Source organism: Cyphomyrmex costatus, unplaced genomic scaffold (genome assembly GCF_001594065.2).
Source record: "Cyphomyrmex costatus isolate MS0001 unplaced genomic scaffold, Ccosl1.0 scaffold205, whole genome shotgun sequence".
Lineage (NCBI taxonomy): Eukaryota > Metazoa > Arthropoda > Insecta > Hymenoptera > Formicidae > Cyphomyrmex > Cyphomyrmex costatus.
The window spans coordinates 558,048-573,734 of NW_017276095.1; the positions used below are offsets into that span (position 1 = coordinate 558,048).

Sequence of the window (15,687 nt, forward strand, 5' to 3'; positions counted from 1 at the left end):
ATCGATCTCTCGTGGCAGGGGAAACGGTACAACGGGGATGACTATTGCGGCTTGGGAAAAAGCGGGGGGAAGGGGGTTCCTCGTCGTCTCTTAGGGTCGTCGTCGCCGATGACTTTTCGATGAAAATCCGTCGACATGAAAAGAAAGCCACTCGGGGGAAAAGAAAGGAGAAAAAGTACTCGATCGATCTCTTCCGTTTTTCTGTTGCAGCGGCGGCATGGCCGGGCAGCACTACTGCCTGCGTTGGAACAACTACCAATCGAATATGACGTCGGTGTTCCACCAGCTCCTGCAGACCGAGGCCTTCGTCGACGTCACCCTGGCGTGCAATGAGGCCTCGTTAAAGGCGCACAAGGTAGGCCGGTATACGCGCGACATGTACGGAGAGAGAGAAAGAGAGAGATCGATGACGCGACCGCGATCGAACGTCAGACCTCGATCCAAGAATGAGAAATTACGACGTCTACGATACATTATTCCCGAAGCGAACCAAAATTCGCGCGGCAAAACGTATTAATTTAAAAAAAAAATAAATAAATTATATAGGTTAAAATAGCGAATTTTTAAACGGATGTTGAAAATATCGATAAATTTCCAAAGTTGAATTGAAGTGACGTCTATGTTTGTCATACCTGGCTCTGTCATGATTATTCAAAGTCATCATGCGAAACGGGATATGTAGCGGATCGTAGCAACGTTTAAGCGTATAGAAAAAGAGCAATTTTACTAAAACATAAGTATTTAAAATTTAGGTAGATACATCTGAAGATAATTTTATCGAATCATTAATTAAAATAATATACGAAACGTTCAAGCGTGATGAAAACAATGTTGCGAAAAGTGGTTTGACATTCTAGCAATTACGACCTACATATTTTGATAATCCAACAAGATTATTTTCACCTGTATCTAATACACGTATATATGTATACACACTTACACGTGTATCCGCTTAGATAAAACGCTTTCTGATTTTTGATATATCAGTATAGCTAATTGAAGTGTCGATATTTAGCTTCGAAACAACGGAGAAAACTTGCGACGATAGAGGTGCTTGGTAATTTCGACACGTTCGAGAAGTAAAATGAAAACAATCGCAATACACGAGCACTCCTTTCGCATTAGATTCGCGTGTCGAGATTTAATCGGAAGCGTCGACGCGTCTATCTACATTTACTCACAACGATTCTTTTCCACGTGTTCAGGTGGTGCTGTCGGCTTGCAGCTCCTATTTCCAGAAGCTCCTGCTGTCGAACCCCTGCAAACACCCGACGATCATCATGCCCCAAGACGTCTGCTTCAACGACCTCAAGTTCATCATCGAGTTCGTCTACCGCGGGGAGATCGACGTTTCGCAAGCGGAGCTTCAGGTGAGCGCGCGAAGAATAAGGTCGATCTTTCGCCGCGTTCGTCGACCGGCGGGGCGACGCGACGTCGCGAACGACGATTTCTCCCTCGACGCAGTCGTGCTCGCGAATCCAACGTGAACTTTTAGCGACGAGAGCAGAAACGCGACAATGTTACTCGAGGGTATCGAGGAGCGTCACAAAATAACGAATGAATTTCTTTCCTCTCGTTTCCAAGTCACTGAACAACTAGTGATTGGCTCTCATCTTGTTAGGATACTAACGCTACTTTACTCGATCAGCACGATGATATTACACTCTCGATCTTCTCGTACGGCAATTTTTAGGAATATCGAGTGTCCATTTGAGAATACAATACAACAACATTTAAGACCACTGTCTAAACTTCCTTTTCGCTTCTTATTACGTCCCTTGCTTCTTTATTTTTGTCGCCTAAGATAAAACCTGAAGAGCTTATTCGAAAGAGACAATTGAGATACGTGACGAGAAACACGTGTTTGTCAATAAAATTGTTGCGAACATAGAAAAAGGCAAGAGATAAAAAGTAAGAAACAGAAGAGCACACTGTTAGATTAGCAGGAATGCTACAAAATCCTCATTCTGAAATTCCATATCTTTTCTTTTCTCTAATTTCCAGATAGAATTTCATAATTTTTCCCGATTTTCAATAATATTTTGAAATTTTGTGTAGTTTCGTTCCGATTTGGAAACCGTCAGATATTTGAGACAGCAATTTAACATAACAATACAAGTAAAAAATACTATTAATGTTACTGACACCACTTGATAATTATTAAGTTGCTGTTTCAAAGCTGTAACGTATATACTGAAAAAGTCTGAATCTCAAAGAAATATTTCGTTGCTCGTATTCAAAAAATTTGTTTCTTCGGATCAATGAAAACTCTTCTCTTTAAAATTAAGATATTTTTTTATGTTATATTTTACTTTAACAAAATGTCACAGTTTCAATGAAATTTTCACCGATCCACGGAAATAATTTTTTTAATACGAGAAAGAACTATAACTTTCAAATCGAGATATCTTTTTCAGTATACGCATATAAAATTTTTTTTAAACCAAGAATTTTAATTTAGAAAATTTTGCAAAATTCCCTGATTTTTTTTTTTTCCAAATTTCTCTGATTTCCAGTTTTGTGGTAACCCTGATTAGCCTTTAGGAAGGTATTTGCAACGACGATCGACACCGATGCTCAAATCGAGTATCGCGATGTTGGTCACAGCTCGCAATCGTCAAAAATACCGGTCGTGACTTTCTCGAGATGCCTGCTTAGACGTTTCTTCAGAGTCTCCGTGCGTGTGTGTGTGTGTGTGTGTATCGAAATGTCTCTGGATTTCGTAATAACAAACACGATCGCTCTGTTTTATCTTATCGCGCTTACGCGTTATTACGACGCACTAAGAATCGTACACAGTTATGCCGTCTTGTATATACCGCGAGATATACTTCGCCGAACTGATAACGATTCCCGCTCGGACGGATGCGAACCTTATCCGATTTCGAGAGCACGACAAAGAAATGCTTCCTCGCGGAATCTGATAATATACAGTATCTCACGAATCGATCTCTTTAAATTACATATATTTGCGAATTTTTTCTCTGCGTGACTTCACGTGATTTATCCGCGTAAAACTCGCGGCGATGGAACTCGCTCGCGTGCATCGGCATGCTCGAAACGGCGAGAAAGTACGCCGGCTTTTTCTTCTTCTTTTTTTTTTTTCTTTCTTTCGGTGGTTTAAGTGCCTTCATAGTCCTAGTTTGGATTTTTTTGAGCACATCTCTGGAATTTACACAGCGCGCACGGTAAGACAGATGTCAAAGATATTTCCTTACCAGAAATCGTCTGTCAATATATACGGAAAAAACGTCTACGGTTGCGAGTTTATGGATGAAAATTATCATTATTTCCGGTTGTGACATCCGTAACATTTTATCTGTATTACAATATCTAGCAAAGATCTGTGAGTCATTCTAAAAGAATCCACTGACATGCTCGAACATATATTTTTAAATCTTAAGCGAACAAATGATAGGAACTCAGAACTTCTTAATGCATTACTTATATTAGTACGATCCTTCGAAGATAAAAGAAACTCATCGAGACATAAAATGACATCTATAAGAGTGTATATATAAAAAGTCATTTTATGTTTCGATTTTCAATTTATGCATTTCTATTTAAATTATAACTTTAATATCCATTAACTTACTTATCGTGTATCTTTTTCTATTATACACGGTAAAAAAAATATTTTTAATTTAAGTAATTTTTTTTAAAATAAAGTTTCAAGTAAATATTTCTTTACAAATAAATATTTAGTAAATGTAAACATAATATATTGTTTGCAATACAATAAGTAACATATGTTTACATTTAGTAAATATTTACTTGCAGAAAAAATGTTTATTTGGAACTATTATAAAGAAAAAAAATACTCAGATTTTACTTTAGAATTCTAAGAATTGTGCTCATTTCTATAAATGTAATTCAGTTTTAATCTTATTGTTAGTTCAGTTATAGAAAGAATAGTTTCACTAACGTATCTAAAAATTCAGCTGGATACAGATCTGAAAATAATTTTGTTACAACCATCAAAATAATTATGTAGGACGCCTCAAACTGATTGCTAAAATGTTAAAATTTTTTGCAGCGTTGTCATTAATAACTTGAACGTTCTACATAATTATTCTACAAAACCGTTCTTTCCGCGTATAATTATTCTTTATTTGTTCTAATTCTAACAATTAGAAAGCATGCAGAGCAAGTTAAACCGAGATTAAAATTAATCTACATTGGTAAAAATGGGCATTAAAGAAAGAAATAGCATCACAAGTAAAACCTAGATTAAAGTTAATCTACCTTAGCAGAAACAAATGTTGTGTATTTATTTGTGTATATCTACGTATATCCGCGGGTGAGTTTATATAGATATATCGGATATACAGACACGAGTTTTACCGACACGCAGTACCTTTTTACCGATCGAACGACCTATACGGTTATGTCGTATCGTTACCGACCGTCGGAATATTTGGCCGTTCTCTCATCTGGAGAGGTTACCTTCCTCCGTGTTCCGCTTCCTTCCCGGTTAATCTTATTTCGAGATTTACTCACGATTATATTCGTGAATTCAATTCGACCGACAAAACTTCTCGACGACGAACGAACGCTACTTTACCGATTCCCATCTCTCGCCATGGGTTCTAGAATTACCAACCTAGCTCTTTTTCGTGAATAAATTGTAAAACTTCTGGTCTCTCATTAACTAAAACTTTATATTTACAAAATCATAATTATTATAAATTTTTATTAATAAGTTGTCAGCACAAATGTTTTAGAAATTTTATTGTATCGAGATATCTACGTTCGTTTTCAACGTGTATAAAAAAAATTATATCTCCCGCTGCCACCTACGAACGTTTTTTTTTTTCCAAAAAGTGTAATCACGCTACGGACTCCCAACTCAGAGTCGATCGAACAGAGTAATTTTTATTCTCGAAGTCGGCAGTCAGAGTCGGCTGGTGCCTTGCTGCGATTGGTTGAATTATAGTCGAGAGTCGGGAGCCTGTAGTGTGATTACCGGTTGTCTCTTCCGTGGCGGCGACCCTGTCGGTAAAGCGACGTCCCTTATCGGTTTGTTCGCGGCGCCGCCGCCGCGCGCGCGCGCATCTCGTTGCGCGTTCGAAATACCCGCTCCTACACGGCCGGCTTGCCGGCACGCGCGCGGATCGCTTTTTCGCGGAGTCTCGGCGATATCGCGCACGCCGTCCGGTTTTATCGCTGCGACGGCGACGTGCGCGCCTGAAAAACTTTTCCCGTGGCCCGCGTATGTGTGCGCGGTGCGTGCGTGTGCCCTGTGTGTGTTCCCCACGTGCCTGTGAGTAGTCCCTTTGTGCGGCCGAGTGGGCTGAGTGCTCCAGATTTTCTGCACGGAGGGAGATATACCCAAAAGGTATACATCGCGGATAAGATAAGAAGCGCGCGGATTACCCGGCCTAAGGATGTCTCGCCAGTGATAAGAGGTACGGACTCGTAGCTCTGTGCGCTACCCTTCCTCTTCCGTTTTTCTTCTTTTTTTTTTTTCCTCCCCCCCTTTATTCTGGCCTTCGTGGCGGATTGTGATTTTTATCGCGGTGAAAACAAAGATACGTGCAACGTGCTTCGGATGCTTGCAGATCCTCGTTGGATGCCTTCAGCGTGATCGTTGACCGGTACGGTCACTTTTGAGTAACGCGAGACTTGAACGCTCCGCGGCTTATCGTCGCATAAGAATACGAGCCATATATTCTTTTATCGTCGCGATGAAATAAAGAACATGGTGATAGTGGATAGTAGCGACGCGATTTATCATAAATTACGGTTATAACTCACTGTATTGAGTTCTGCTTATATACGAGGGTAATTCTAATTACGTTGCAAGTATTGATTAATTTAATACGTAAAACGGCTATTCGATTTCGGAAACTTGACAAAAACAATTGCGATGCGAACAACGCGTATCCTTGGATATAGCTGTTTTGGTTTTTGCGCGGGTAATTCATTTTGCGTCTGACCTAATTAATAAATTACATTATCTTTAAATCATCGAAAATAATTCCCGGCGTAATGCAATTTTATCACGTTATATAATTCCATTCAAGTCTGTCACTATATACGTGAAATTTATTTTTGCGCACTGAAAATTTTACGCATTGTCAAAGCTCGTTTCTACATAACTCAATCTGTAGAATTAACATATGTCTCCATGAAATGCAGGAAGTCTGTCGAACTTTCGACGATTTATAGCGTTTCATGAACCATAATTTATCGTTGAACGAATTTTGCGCACGGCAGTATTTTATTTTATTTAAAATCAAACGATGTACATGTATATAGAGGAAAATAATGCATTATATATATAATGCATTATATATAAATCGCATTGTAATGCTTCAAATTATTAGAATACGCTGATAGAAATAAGAGATTTGGTATTTGTTATTATAATTGTGTGATTAAATAATACGATTAGTGGTCATTTTTTGCAATTATTACTGCTGTTATGTTAGTATAATGAATTATTTATTATTTTATGTACCAAAATTAATTATATAACTTTAAAGTCGAGAGAGGACAATTATAGGGTAGAGCTTTTTTTTGTCCATTTCTCGCGATAATGTCCGTGTTTTTGAACAACACACATGTTGATTATTTAAAAGCTGTGCCTTCAAGGAGCAATTATAATTGTATAATGTAATTACAAGCACGTGCAAAAAGATATTGCTATTGTAAATTTTCGTATTACTTAACGTTGAAACTGATGAAATGCTTTACCTTATACTTTTTTTTGCTACATAGAGTTGTTATTAATATAATAAATATATTAACGTTATAACAGTAATAGATATAAAAATGAAGCGCATAATTATTTTATTATGCAATTATAATTATAAATATCCTTTTTTCTCGTAGTGTACAGTTTATTGCGTTGGAGAAATAGTTCTGGGTATTTTATTACGCTAAGAAAAAAATATCCTAATTTTAATAATAAGGATAATTAATTAATTTTTTTAATTAAAGATGTTTTTTTAACTAGAGATATTTTTTTAACTAAAAAAGTAAGATTTTAAAGTAAAAAAAAATCTTAATTGCAAAGAAATTTTTATTGATCTAAAGAAATAATTTTTTATTGTGTATTGTACATTTAAATTGTATATCGTACATTTAAAAAAACAATCGATTATATCAATCGATGGAGCAAAGTTTCAGCTTTAAGAATCTGATGTTTTAATTGCGACACGATGATTTTTAACGGAGTTATAAGCAATTGAAGTCATAATGTTCCTTTACGTACCTAACTCGCAAATAACTCTGAAACAAAAAATCGTAGGAACATTTTTTAAAAACAATTTTTTAGGAAAAATTTTAATCTTTCATGTTCGATATTCAAAAATTGTCGTAAATTTTTTTTTTCGGTACATGACAGATCCACAAAGTGAGAAAAAATATTTCCCTTTTTTATTCAGCTTATAGTTTTCTATATCTAAAAATTAGCAAATTCATATGAACTAAAAAAAATATGAAAACCTTTTTTTAAATTTAAATTTTGTTTTTTAACGAAGAGATGTTGTATAATTTGGAGCAACAAAAACCGCCGGAACTTTTCCTCCAACTCCATATCTCGATCACGCATTCATAATTTGTCCGAATCTTTTCTCAGTTCGTGTCTTCATTAGTCGCGATTTCCAACCCGCTTCGACTCTCGCGTTTTTTCTTTCCCTATTGATCTTAACTGTCCAATTATGATCGTCGATTTCGATAAAGAGTCGATTTGTCAAATGACACGGTTGATCCCAAATCGAATCCGATCGTTCGTTCTCACTATGTGGAATCACGGATAAAAGAATCACGGACTCCCTCCCTCCCCCCCGGACAAGAAAAACAATGTCGCGGCGCGCGATTTATCGGAAACTCGCTCCGCGGACGGCGGATTATTTTCGCCGTCCTTCGCGTGGAACGAAGGGGATGCTTTGCCGGCCGGCTATTTGGATCGCGCGCGAGACACGGCTGGACGACGAACCTACACGGGCACCGCGTGTTTCGGGTGCGGGCCAAATTTAAATCTTTCTAGCCGACAAACGCGTCCCCCGGCGCGTCGAGTCGTTGTCGGCGTCGAATACGAGCGCGTCGACAAGCCCTGGCGCGGTCGCTTTTCGTCGCGATTGATCGGAGAACGAGGCATTTTCCAAAAAGCGACCCCCGCGTGAACGACAATTAGGTTGCGGACACTATAAAATAGACGAAATGTAGAATTAGGAGTGAGGAATAAGAAATTTCATTCGATTATCTGAAATTCGATATATCGAGATACATATAGCTTTTGGTTGAAATTTCCTATTCCTTATTCCTTCTATTGTGTCTTAGCGTCTCTCTGTTCTAACCTTTTTTCCAACTAATTCGTTACTGTGTGCACGGAAAGAACAAAGTATCTAAATCTAAAACCTCAGCTACATATTACAGGTTTGCAACTAATTTTGTTGGATCGTTAAAATAATCACGTGCAGGAGGGAGTTGCCACGAAAACTGCAAATCAGTGAAATCATTGAAATGTCAGGGAAATTAGGGAGAGGTTAGTTTGCAAAATTTTTTGGAAAATTGAAATCTTGGCTTTATAAAGAAGTTTGATAAGCGTATATCACACTTATGCAGTTTTGGAATTTAACTTAACGATAAAAAGTGCAAGTAGTATTAACACAATAATAATTAACACTACTATATTAAATTGTTCTAAAAAAAAACTGGTCTTCAAATCAAGATGAAGGTACAAAGAAAAAATATTATTGAAAGCATTAGGGAAGAAAATCGTGACATTTTGTCTAGAAATAAGAGAAAAATTATAGAACTTTAGGATACGTAATTACTAATTATATACTACATAATTATTTTAATGATCCAACAGAATTATCATCGGATCTACGGCTAAATTTCTAGGTATTTCAGTAAACCGTCCTTTCCGATGTGTGATGAATGAAAGTATCTCGTATCTTGTCGGTATTTCGTCAAAAGACGAAGCGTTCCCAGGCGAATGTATGAAAGGAACGAGATCCCATGCGCAACAAGCAGACCACAATTCCACAATTTGTCAACTGGAATCCAGTTCTTAAGAGTCCGGTCTCTCTAATTCGACATAAAAATCTTCAAACTCTCGATATTCAATTTTCCATCTGCGATTTCGTATATCTACGTGATATAAAAAAGCGCGTTGACGGGATAAACGCTGGGACTTCTCAGAGCAATTTTACACATTCGGGCAGAATATAATATGAACGAGCGGCAACCCGCGGTTGTCGCGTACGGGAATTCGAGATCGAGAAAGGAAACCTATTTCGTTTTTTTCACGGGCTCGATTGTTTTGTCGCGTCTCTCTCTCTCTCTCTCTCTCTCCCTTCCTCTCGCTGTTCCATTCTCGCCCCGAACCTAGCAGACTGTTTGAACCGGGTGATTGAATATTTGCGTCCTGCTGTCATGCTCCCTCGGTACCTGCGCGCGTGCGAAAACACACCGGCCGGCGGGCCAGTGAGACCCGCGCCGCGGTCGCGAAGGATGGCCCCGACTCCCGTCATTTCGTCGTTTTTACCTCCCTTTACGCCCCGCTCCGTCAAGCGGGACGTGCCGGCACGCAACGATGCTCGCGCCCGTGATTGGTGCCCCTCGTCGAGGTGCTTACTCGACCCGAAGCCGCGTATCTTGCTCCCAGGATTCGCTCCCGGCGCAATTTCGGCCTGCCCGCCAGCCAACGACACAAACCGATCGTATCTACAGGGTGTCTCCGAAGCAGCGATACATATTTCAATTTTAATCGCAGGGAACAGCATCCCATTTCGTTTGACCGATTCAAAGTATGAAAGGACAATATATATAAGAATACACTATATTTCAAAAAATGATACATACCAAGAAATGAAATGTTTATTTATTCAGGGTATTAATGCAACATAAACGAAATTTATATTTTGAGATATACTTAATAAATATTTTGACAAAGTCTTTAATTCGTTTTTATAACGATGAGACAATCGAGAGGATTAAAAATGTAAATTGAGAATCTTACTTTATCATCGATAGGAAAAGGAATATCTGAATCGTTAAAATATGTAGGGTAATTTTGAGACACTCGGTATACGGGACATTCTCATCAAGTCCTCATGCCGCACACTTGTATTAAATTGAACTTCTCCGCTCTGTATATACGAGTACTTGCACTTTGGCAATCTCAAAACTCTTATTTTACATTAATATTATTTTCAGTATCTTTTTTTACGAGAAAGAATACAGAGTAATTATAATTTCCATATCGTGCAAATTTGACGAATTAAAAGACGATTCTGCGTGCTTCGCTCAATAATTGCTCGTATTATATATACATATGTATGTTGTGATATTTTTAAAGATCGATGTACGATTTTGAGTTTGGGCTTTTTCGAAGGCAATTAATGCTAAGATTAATTTTCGAAGAGATTACAATTCAAGAAGACAAGTGGCATTCGCATACAAAAGGCACACGATTACATTGACGATCACGACGCGAGATACATTCCGTATTTCATTTTCGGAGGAAAGTCCACGCAAACCATCGAGTCCGTCCCTCGGTGTCCTTGACACGGCAGTGAGACGACGACACGCGAAGAAAACGCGTACTATCTCTCGTGTGCATCGCGCACACCGCGCGCGCCTTTATGCACAATCCATGTATAGGGTGTTTGTAAAGTCCGCCTACAATCTCTTTCAATGATTTATCTTGAATAGCACGTGTTATCTGTTTCTCGGACGATTTTCGAACACGAATGCTTTTTTCTTCATCGAACATGAATGTTATATCAGTTGACAATACAGAACGATTTTGTTCAAGTATTTAAAAAGTTTAAACAGACACAAAGGAAAATATATAATTTTGTCAAACTAACAAAATAATTGTGTAAGTGACTCAAGCTTGATGAGAAATGCCAAGTTTTAATGACATTCTAGCAATCATAGTTTAAGCATCCTACATAATTATTTATTCTTATTATAGTTCAGTTTTCAAGTCTATATCTAAACTATTTTAACAAAATCATCCTTTCTTGCAATTCAGTAAAAGATATTTAATTACTCGTATTATTTTTAATGTGACGACTTTTATCAATTACGGACTCTTTGTATATAAATTTCACTTTTTTAATCTTTCTCTACTTCTATACGTGTAGTAACACGAAAAAAAAAACTTGACTACGCTAATCGTTCTCAAGCTTTTTCTATAGTAAATTAATTAAAAAAAGAAGAACGAATAAAATTTAGAAAACAATTATTTTGACGGTCCGATAAATTATTCTCAGATTCGCGTATCTACCTGAACTTTTAGAGACTTGAACGAAATTGTTCTTTCCATGCGAGACCGGCATGGCATTTTGACTCTTCGCCGCGAGACAAGTGATAAGGCGTGAATGCGTTCGTGATCATTGATCGAGAACAGGACATCACAAAGTCGGCACTACTGTTCAACGGCCTCGTTCTCGATCGGCGGTATCCTTTCCACGATCGTTGGAAAGAAGCTCTCGCAACGAGCCCGGGATGAAAGGAAAGGGGAAAGAAGGAACGTCATTGTTCCTTATTCAAAGCGACTTACTTTAATTCGCTCGATATAGTTTCCCAGATGTGCTACAAAAGTGTGATCCTTACGTCTGTTGTTCACGAACGTTCTCGCAAACAATCGGCATCAACCGATCGACTTCTTGCACTTTTATCGGTCGACTTTATTTACGTTGAAAAGATAATAGACATGAATCGGAAGAATGCAATAACGAGTGAGAGGGATGTGACGGCGGAAGAGTGACAGGGGAGGGAGAGGAAGGGCTACGAAGAGATTTATCGAGTCGGAACTGTAGCGCGGTTTAACCCCCGAAATTCACCGATGTGTCGCAGATATTGGCGGGACCTGCTACGTGAGAGATAATCGATACAAGGGGTAGCAACGCGACTACTGCGAGACGGTGTAGCAGCTATATGTTTTAACTCCGCCGGATTTAATCAATAATCGTAACGTTAACCGATATCCACGCGACGCTCTTCGACGATCGCCGAGCATCACGTTACCCTGTTTTTCCTCATTTTCGTTTGCATACTGAGCTGCCCGATGTTATTAAAACAATTTTTCTGCGTATCTATTACAGACAGCGACAGAAGTCAGCTCGTGAAATCCATTAAATCCTGATTTTGTCCTGCCATTTTGTCAATTATACGTGTTTGAGGGAACAAATTGTAAATCTCTTAAACGAGTCTTTAAGTTTAATTGCAATACAAGCAATGTTAGGAAATAACACTTTTTTATTAAAAAAAAAAAAAAAGTGTGTCTTGGTATGATTAATTTTTGTAAAATCTGTTCAACTAATTATCTTAATTGATTTTAATTATTCTAATATGTTAACGAAATTAAAGAAAAAAAGAACGATTAGCATAATTAATTGAAATATTTTATTAAATTAAACATCTTTGCATTTACACTGAAAAACATTTACCAAATTTTAATATATTTACAATTTCTTTGAATAGTTCAAAGTAAACATTTACTTACACTAAAAGAGTATTTATTTTAAGAAATAATAGAGTTAAATGAAATTAATAATTTTTATTAAATATAAATATACGTTTATATTTAGTAAATATTCACTTAAACTATTCAAACAAATATTTATTCAAATTTATTTTTTTCAGTATTTTTGTAATGTCAAGAAAACATATGATTATCAAAGAAATCATGAAATAAAATTCTGCATTTCTTATCTCGCTACTTTGTAAGAGACGCCAATTAAATAACACTACAAGTATCGGATCACATTAATATTAAAAAAATCAATACATCGTCAATTGATCTTTTTTTCAGTTTCATACTTCGAAATATCGATATTTTCTGCGCGCGCGCGCGCACGCGTTTATAAAAGTATACATTGTGTGCAACAGTTGATACGACATTGCATTATAAAACAACTACTCGTATTAACGTTCATCGTCTCGTCGTCGCAAAAAAACTTCACGGCAGTTAATTCAAATATCTTACGCGGAGACAAAAACGACAAGGTAACATGGCGGTGTCGCTTTCTATGGAGTTCCATAGCGAGAGCGAGTAAAAGTGTCGGAGTGCCCTTAGTTAAATTTAAGCGTCTTCCTGCAGTGTGCATATCCGCGACGCAGTGTGCGTCTTCGCGGCACGCAGCCGTTCGGCCGCGAATATATATCTGTGGAACGGTCGGTCGTTTCGCAGAGCCGCCTTTTTCGGAACCGCCGTCTGCTGTTGCTGCTGCTGCTGCTGTTAAAATCGGCGCCACCACGAGCATTCTGCGACCGCTGCTGCAGAACGCTTTCGTAGCGTGCGACATCGATCGGATAGTGGAACGCGCGCTCGGCCCAAAGTACCTCCGGCTGTAGGCGACCGGGCAGGTTATACCCGCGTGAGACGGGGCGACGAAACCGAAAAAGGAGCGAGAGGAAAAAAAGGGGAAGGAGGGGAGGAGGGGAGCGGGAGAGGGCGGAAAGATAAAAGACACGAGGGAGAGAAATCACGCGCGGGGTCCCAGCTTACTCACGCGACTGTACCGGGTGTCTGCGTCTCTCGCCGCCGCTCTGGTCCAGTCGCCGCCGTCTAGAGAGGAGACGAGAAACGCGGAGGGTGGGAGGGTTGAGCCCTCCCTCCCCCCCCCATTTAATTACCACGAGATTTAATTCTCTCGTATACGCGACACGATCCCATTCTCGTGCGATACATTTTGCACGCGAGAATTGTTTCAGCTGCTGAAATACAACATATACCTATATATAGGTACACGGAGGACGGAGGAGGGAGAAGAGCGAGAAAACAGTGAAAGTACAAAGATGAAAAAACGATCCTAATATATCCGCGGCGGTGTGTTCTACAACACAATGGGTCCATTTATCTCGCTCGTCTTAAAGCTGAGTACGTTTCGAGCTTTCCCTTTCTCATTTTACTCTCTTCGTCGTATACATATATATATATATATTGTATTTTATGTATGTATACATGCGACTGATAATTCCGCTCGCCACACGAGGGTACCAGACCGGGGGGGCGCTCTGTAGGTCGCGGAATGACTTCATGACCGTAATAGCCTCCTTATCCCCCTCCTGCCGCGTTAACTAGAAGAAGGGTAGAAGAAGCAGAAACGCGAGAAAGAGATGTGGAAAAACAGACGAGAGGAGAAGGAAGAGATAAAGGACGCACGAGAAAGTAACGGTGAAAGGAGAGAAGAGCGACTCGGCGCTTCCTCGACCGACTGTACCCGCGGTTCCTGCAGCGCGGCGTGCATGCGTGCGTGCGCGTGGAAATTGCACGCCGCGCGCTCCGTGTCCGTATGCGGGTTTATGCGTGCGCGCGCGCGCGCGCGCGCGTGTGTGCGTACAGCGTGAGCGGGAGGAGGAGAAGGCGGCGGGAAGCGTACGAGCGAGCGAGCGAGCGGCTGTGGAGCCGCAGATTCCCTTTGTCCGCGCAAGCTCTGCAACAGCCCACGACTCCACGTCTTCTCTACCCCTCTCCCACCTTCTCTTCCTACCGCCGCCGCTGCTGCTGCTTCGCTCTTCCACCCACCGTTCTCCGCACGCCCTCCGGCCGGCACCCTCCCGTCGCTTCTGCCTCCTCCCTGGACCCACAGCGTCTCGCTCGCTCGCCCGCACTCGCCGTATCTCCCTCGGTCCTTCCTCTTGCTCGCCACTCTGCCGAATCCGTGCCCTCTCCCGCCGCCGTCTCTCTGCCACTCGATCGCTGGCTGAGTCGAGTCAGCCCGACGCGACGCGACGCGACGCGACGCGACGCAGGGACGGCCCGAGGGAGGAATGATCCGAGGGCCCGTCAAGGGCGCGCGGAAGGGGTAATTCGATCGTCCCCGTATGTCCACCGGGCCGCTCCGGGGATTCGAATTATTAAACTACGCGATTCCCTCCCGTCCCACCTCTGCCAACCCTCCGGGCTACCTTATGCGTCTCGTGATACCGCGATTTAGCGTTGGATAACTGCCCCGACGCCCGCCGCCGCTGATGCCACCCGTGTGCGTTTGACGCGCCGTGTTTGAGGATCCCTGAAAAGTTTTCTAGGGAGGGGGTGTTAAGGGGAGATCCGCGCGCGCTAACGCGCCTAATCCCTTTCTAACGTGTATTTTTACACGTGCTCCCGTGACTTTCCTTGCAGGGAATTCTAAACGGGAACGGGGCTATAAAGATGCAGATGTATATAGGCGTGTTCGCGACTCATGAAAATGTTCCTCCATGAAGCATAAATTTTCAAGTTCCACAAATTGCCTAGGGGACCTCAGGCTTCTCACTGCATTAGAAATTAACGATCGTTATTACACAGGTAGCGAGGTACTCTCCGTGGCACATATTTCGCGCGGCAGTCTTTTCCATCTCCGGGTATTTAACGTCGTGATTTAATATCGCATTTAGCGTTTGTAAATCGGACTCGGTAGAGTCGCGTGCAGTTATTGAATATATATATATATATATATATAAATGTACTCGTGTATTCATCAAAAGGAGACGTATCGCATTGAAGCTTCAATGACTGTCACTCGTGCACAATGATCTGCGTTATATAAGATTTATGTAATACATAAATACGGTTGCGTTTAATTGCACAAGATTTAACTATATGCGCGATTAAATGCAATTGCATAACAATGCGAACCTCGTCTCACAGTCATACCGACACCCCCGCCGATCGCGTTAGCTGTACGTATGCATATTGCACACGCATTCGCGAGACGTCGCGTCAGGTCGAACGTG

At 40.4% G+C, this 15,687-nt stretch overlaps 1 protein-coding gene across 2 annotated transcripts in view; it reads left to right on the forward strand.

Moving 5' to 3' along the window:
- The first annotated feature begins 214 nt into the window (after positions 1–214).
- Psq (pipsqueak) overlaps positions 215–15,687 on the forward strand; it is a 38,534-nt gene continuing 23,061 nt past the window's right edge. The window contains exons 1-2 of one of the 2 annotated variants that reach the window (XM_018539226.1): positions 215–355; positions 1,206–1,370. In XM_018539226.1, the coding sequence (XP_018394728.1) occupies positions 218–355; positions 1,206–1,370 (303 nt within the window). In that variant the 5' untranslated portion in view covers positions 215–217. The remainder of the gene's footprint in view (positions 356–1,205; positions 1,371–15,687) is intronic. The other variant, XM_018539225.1, reaches the window with a different exon arrangement.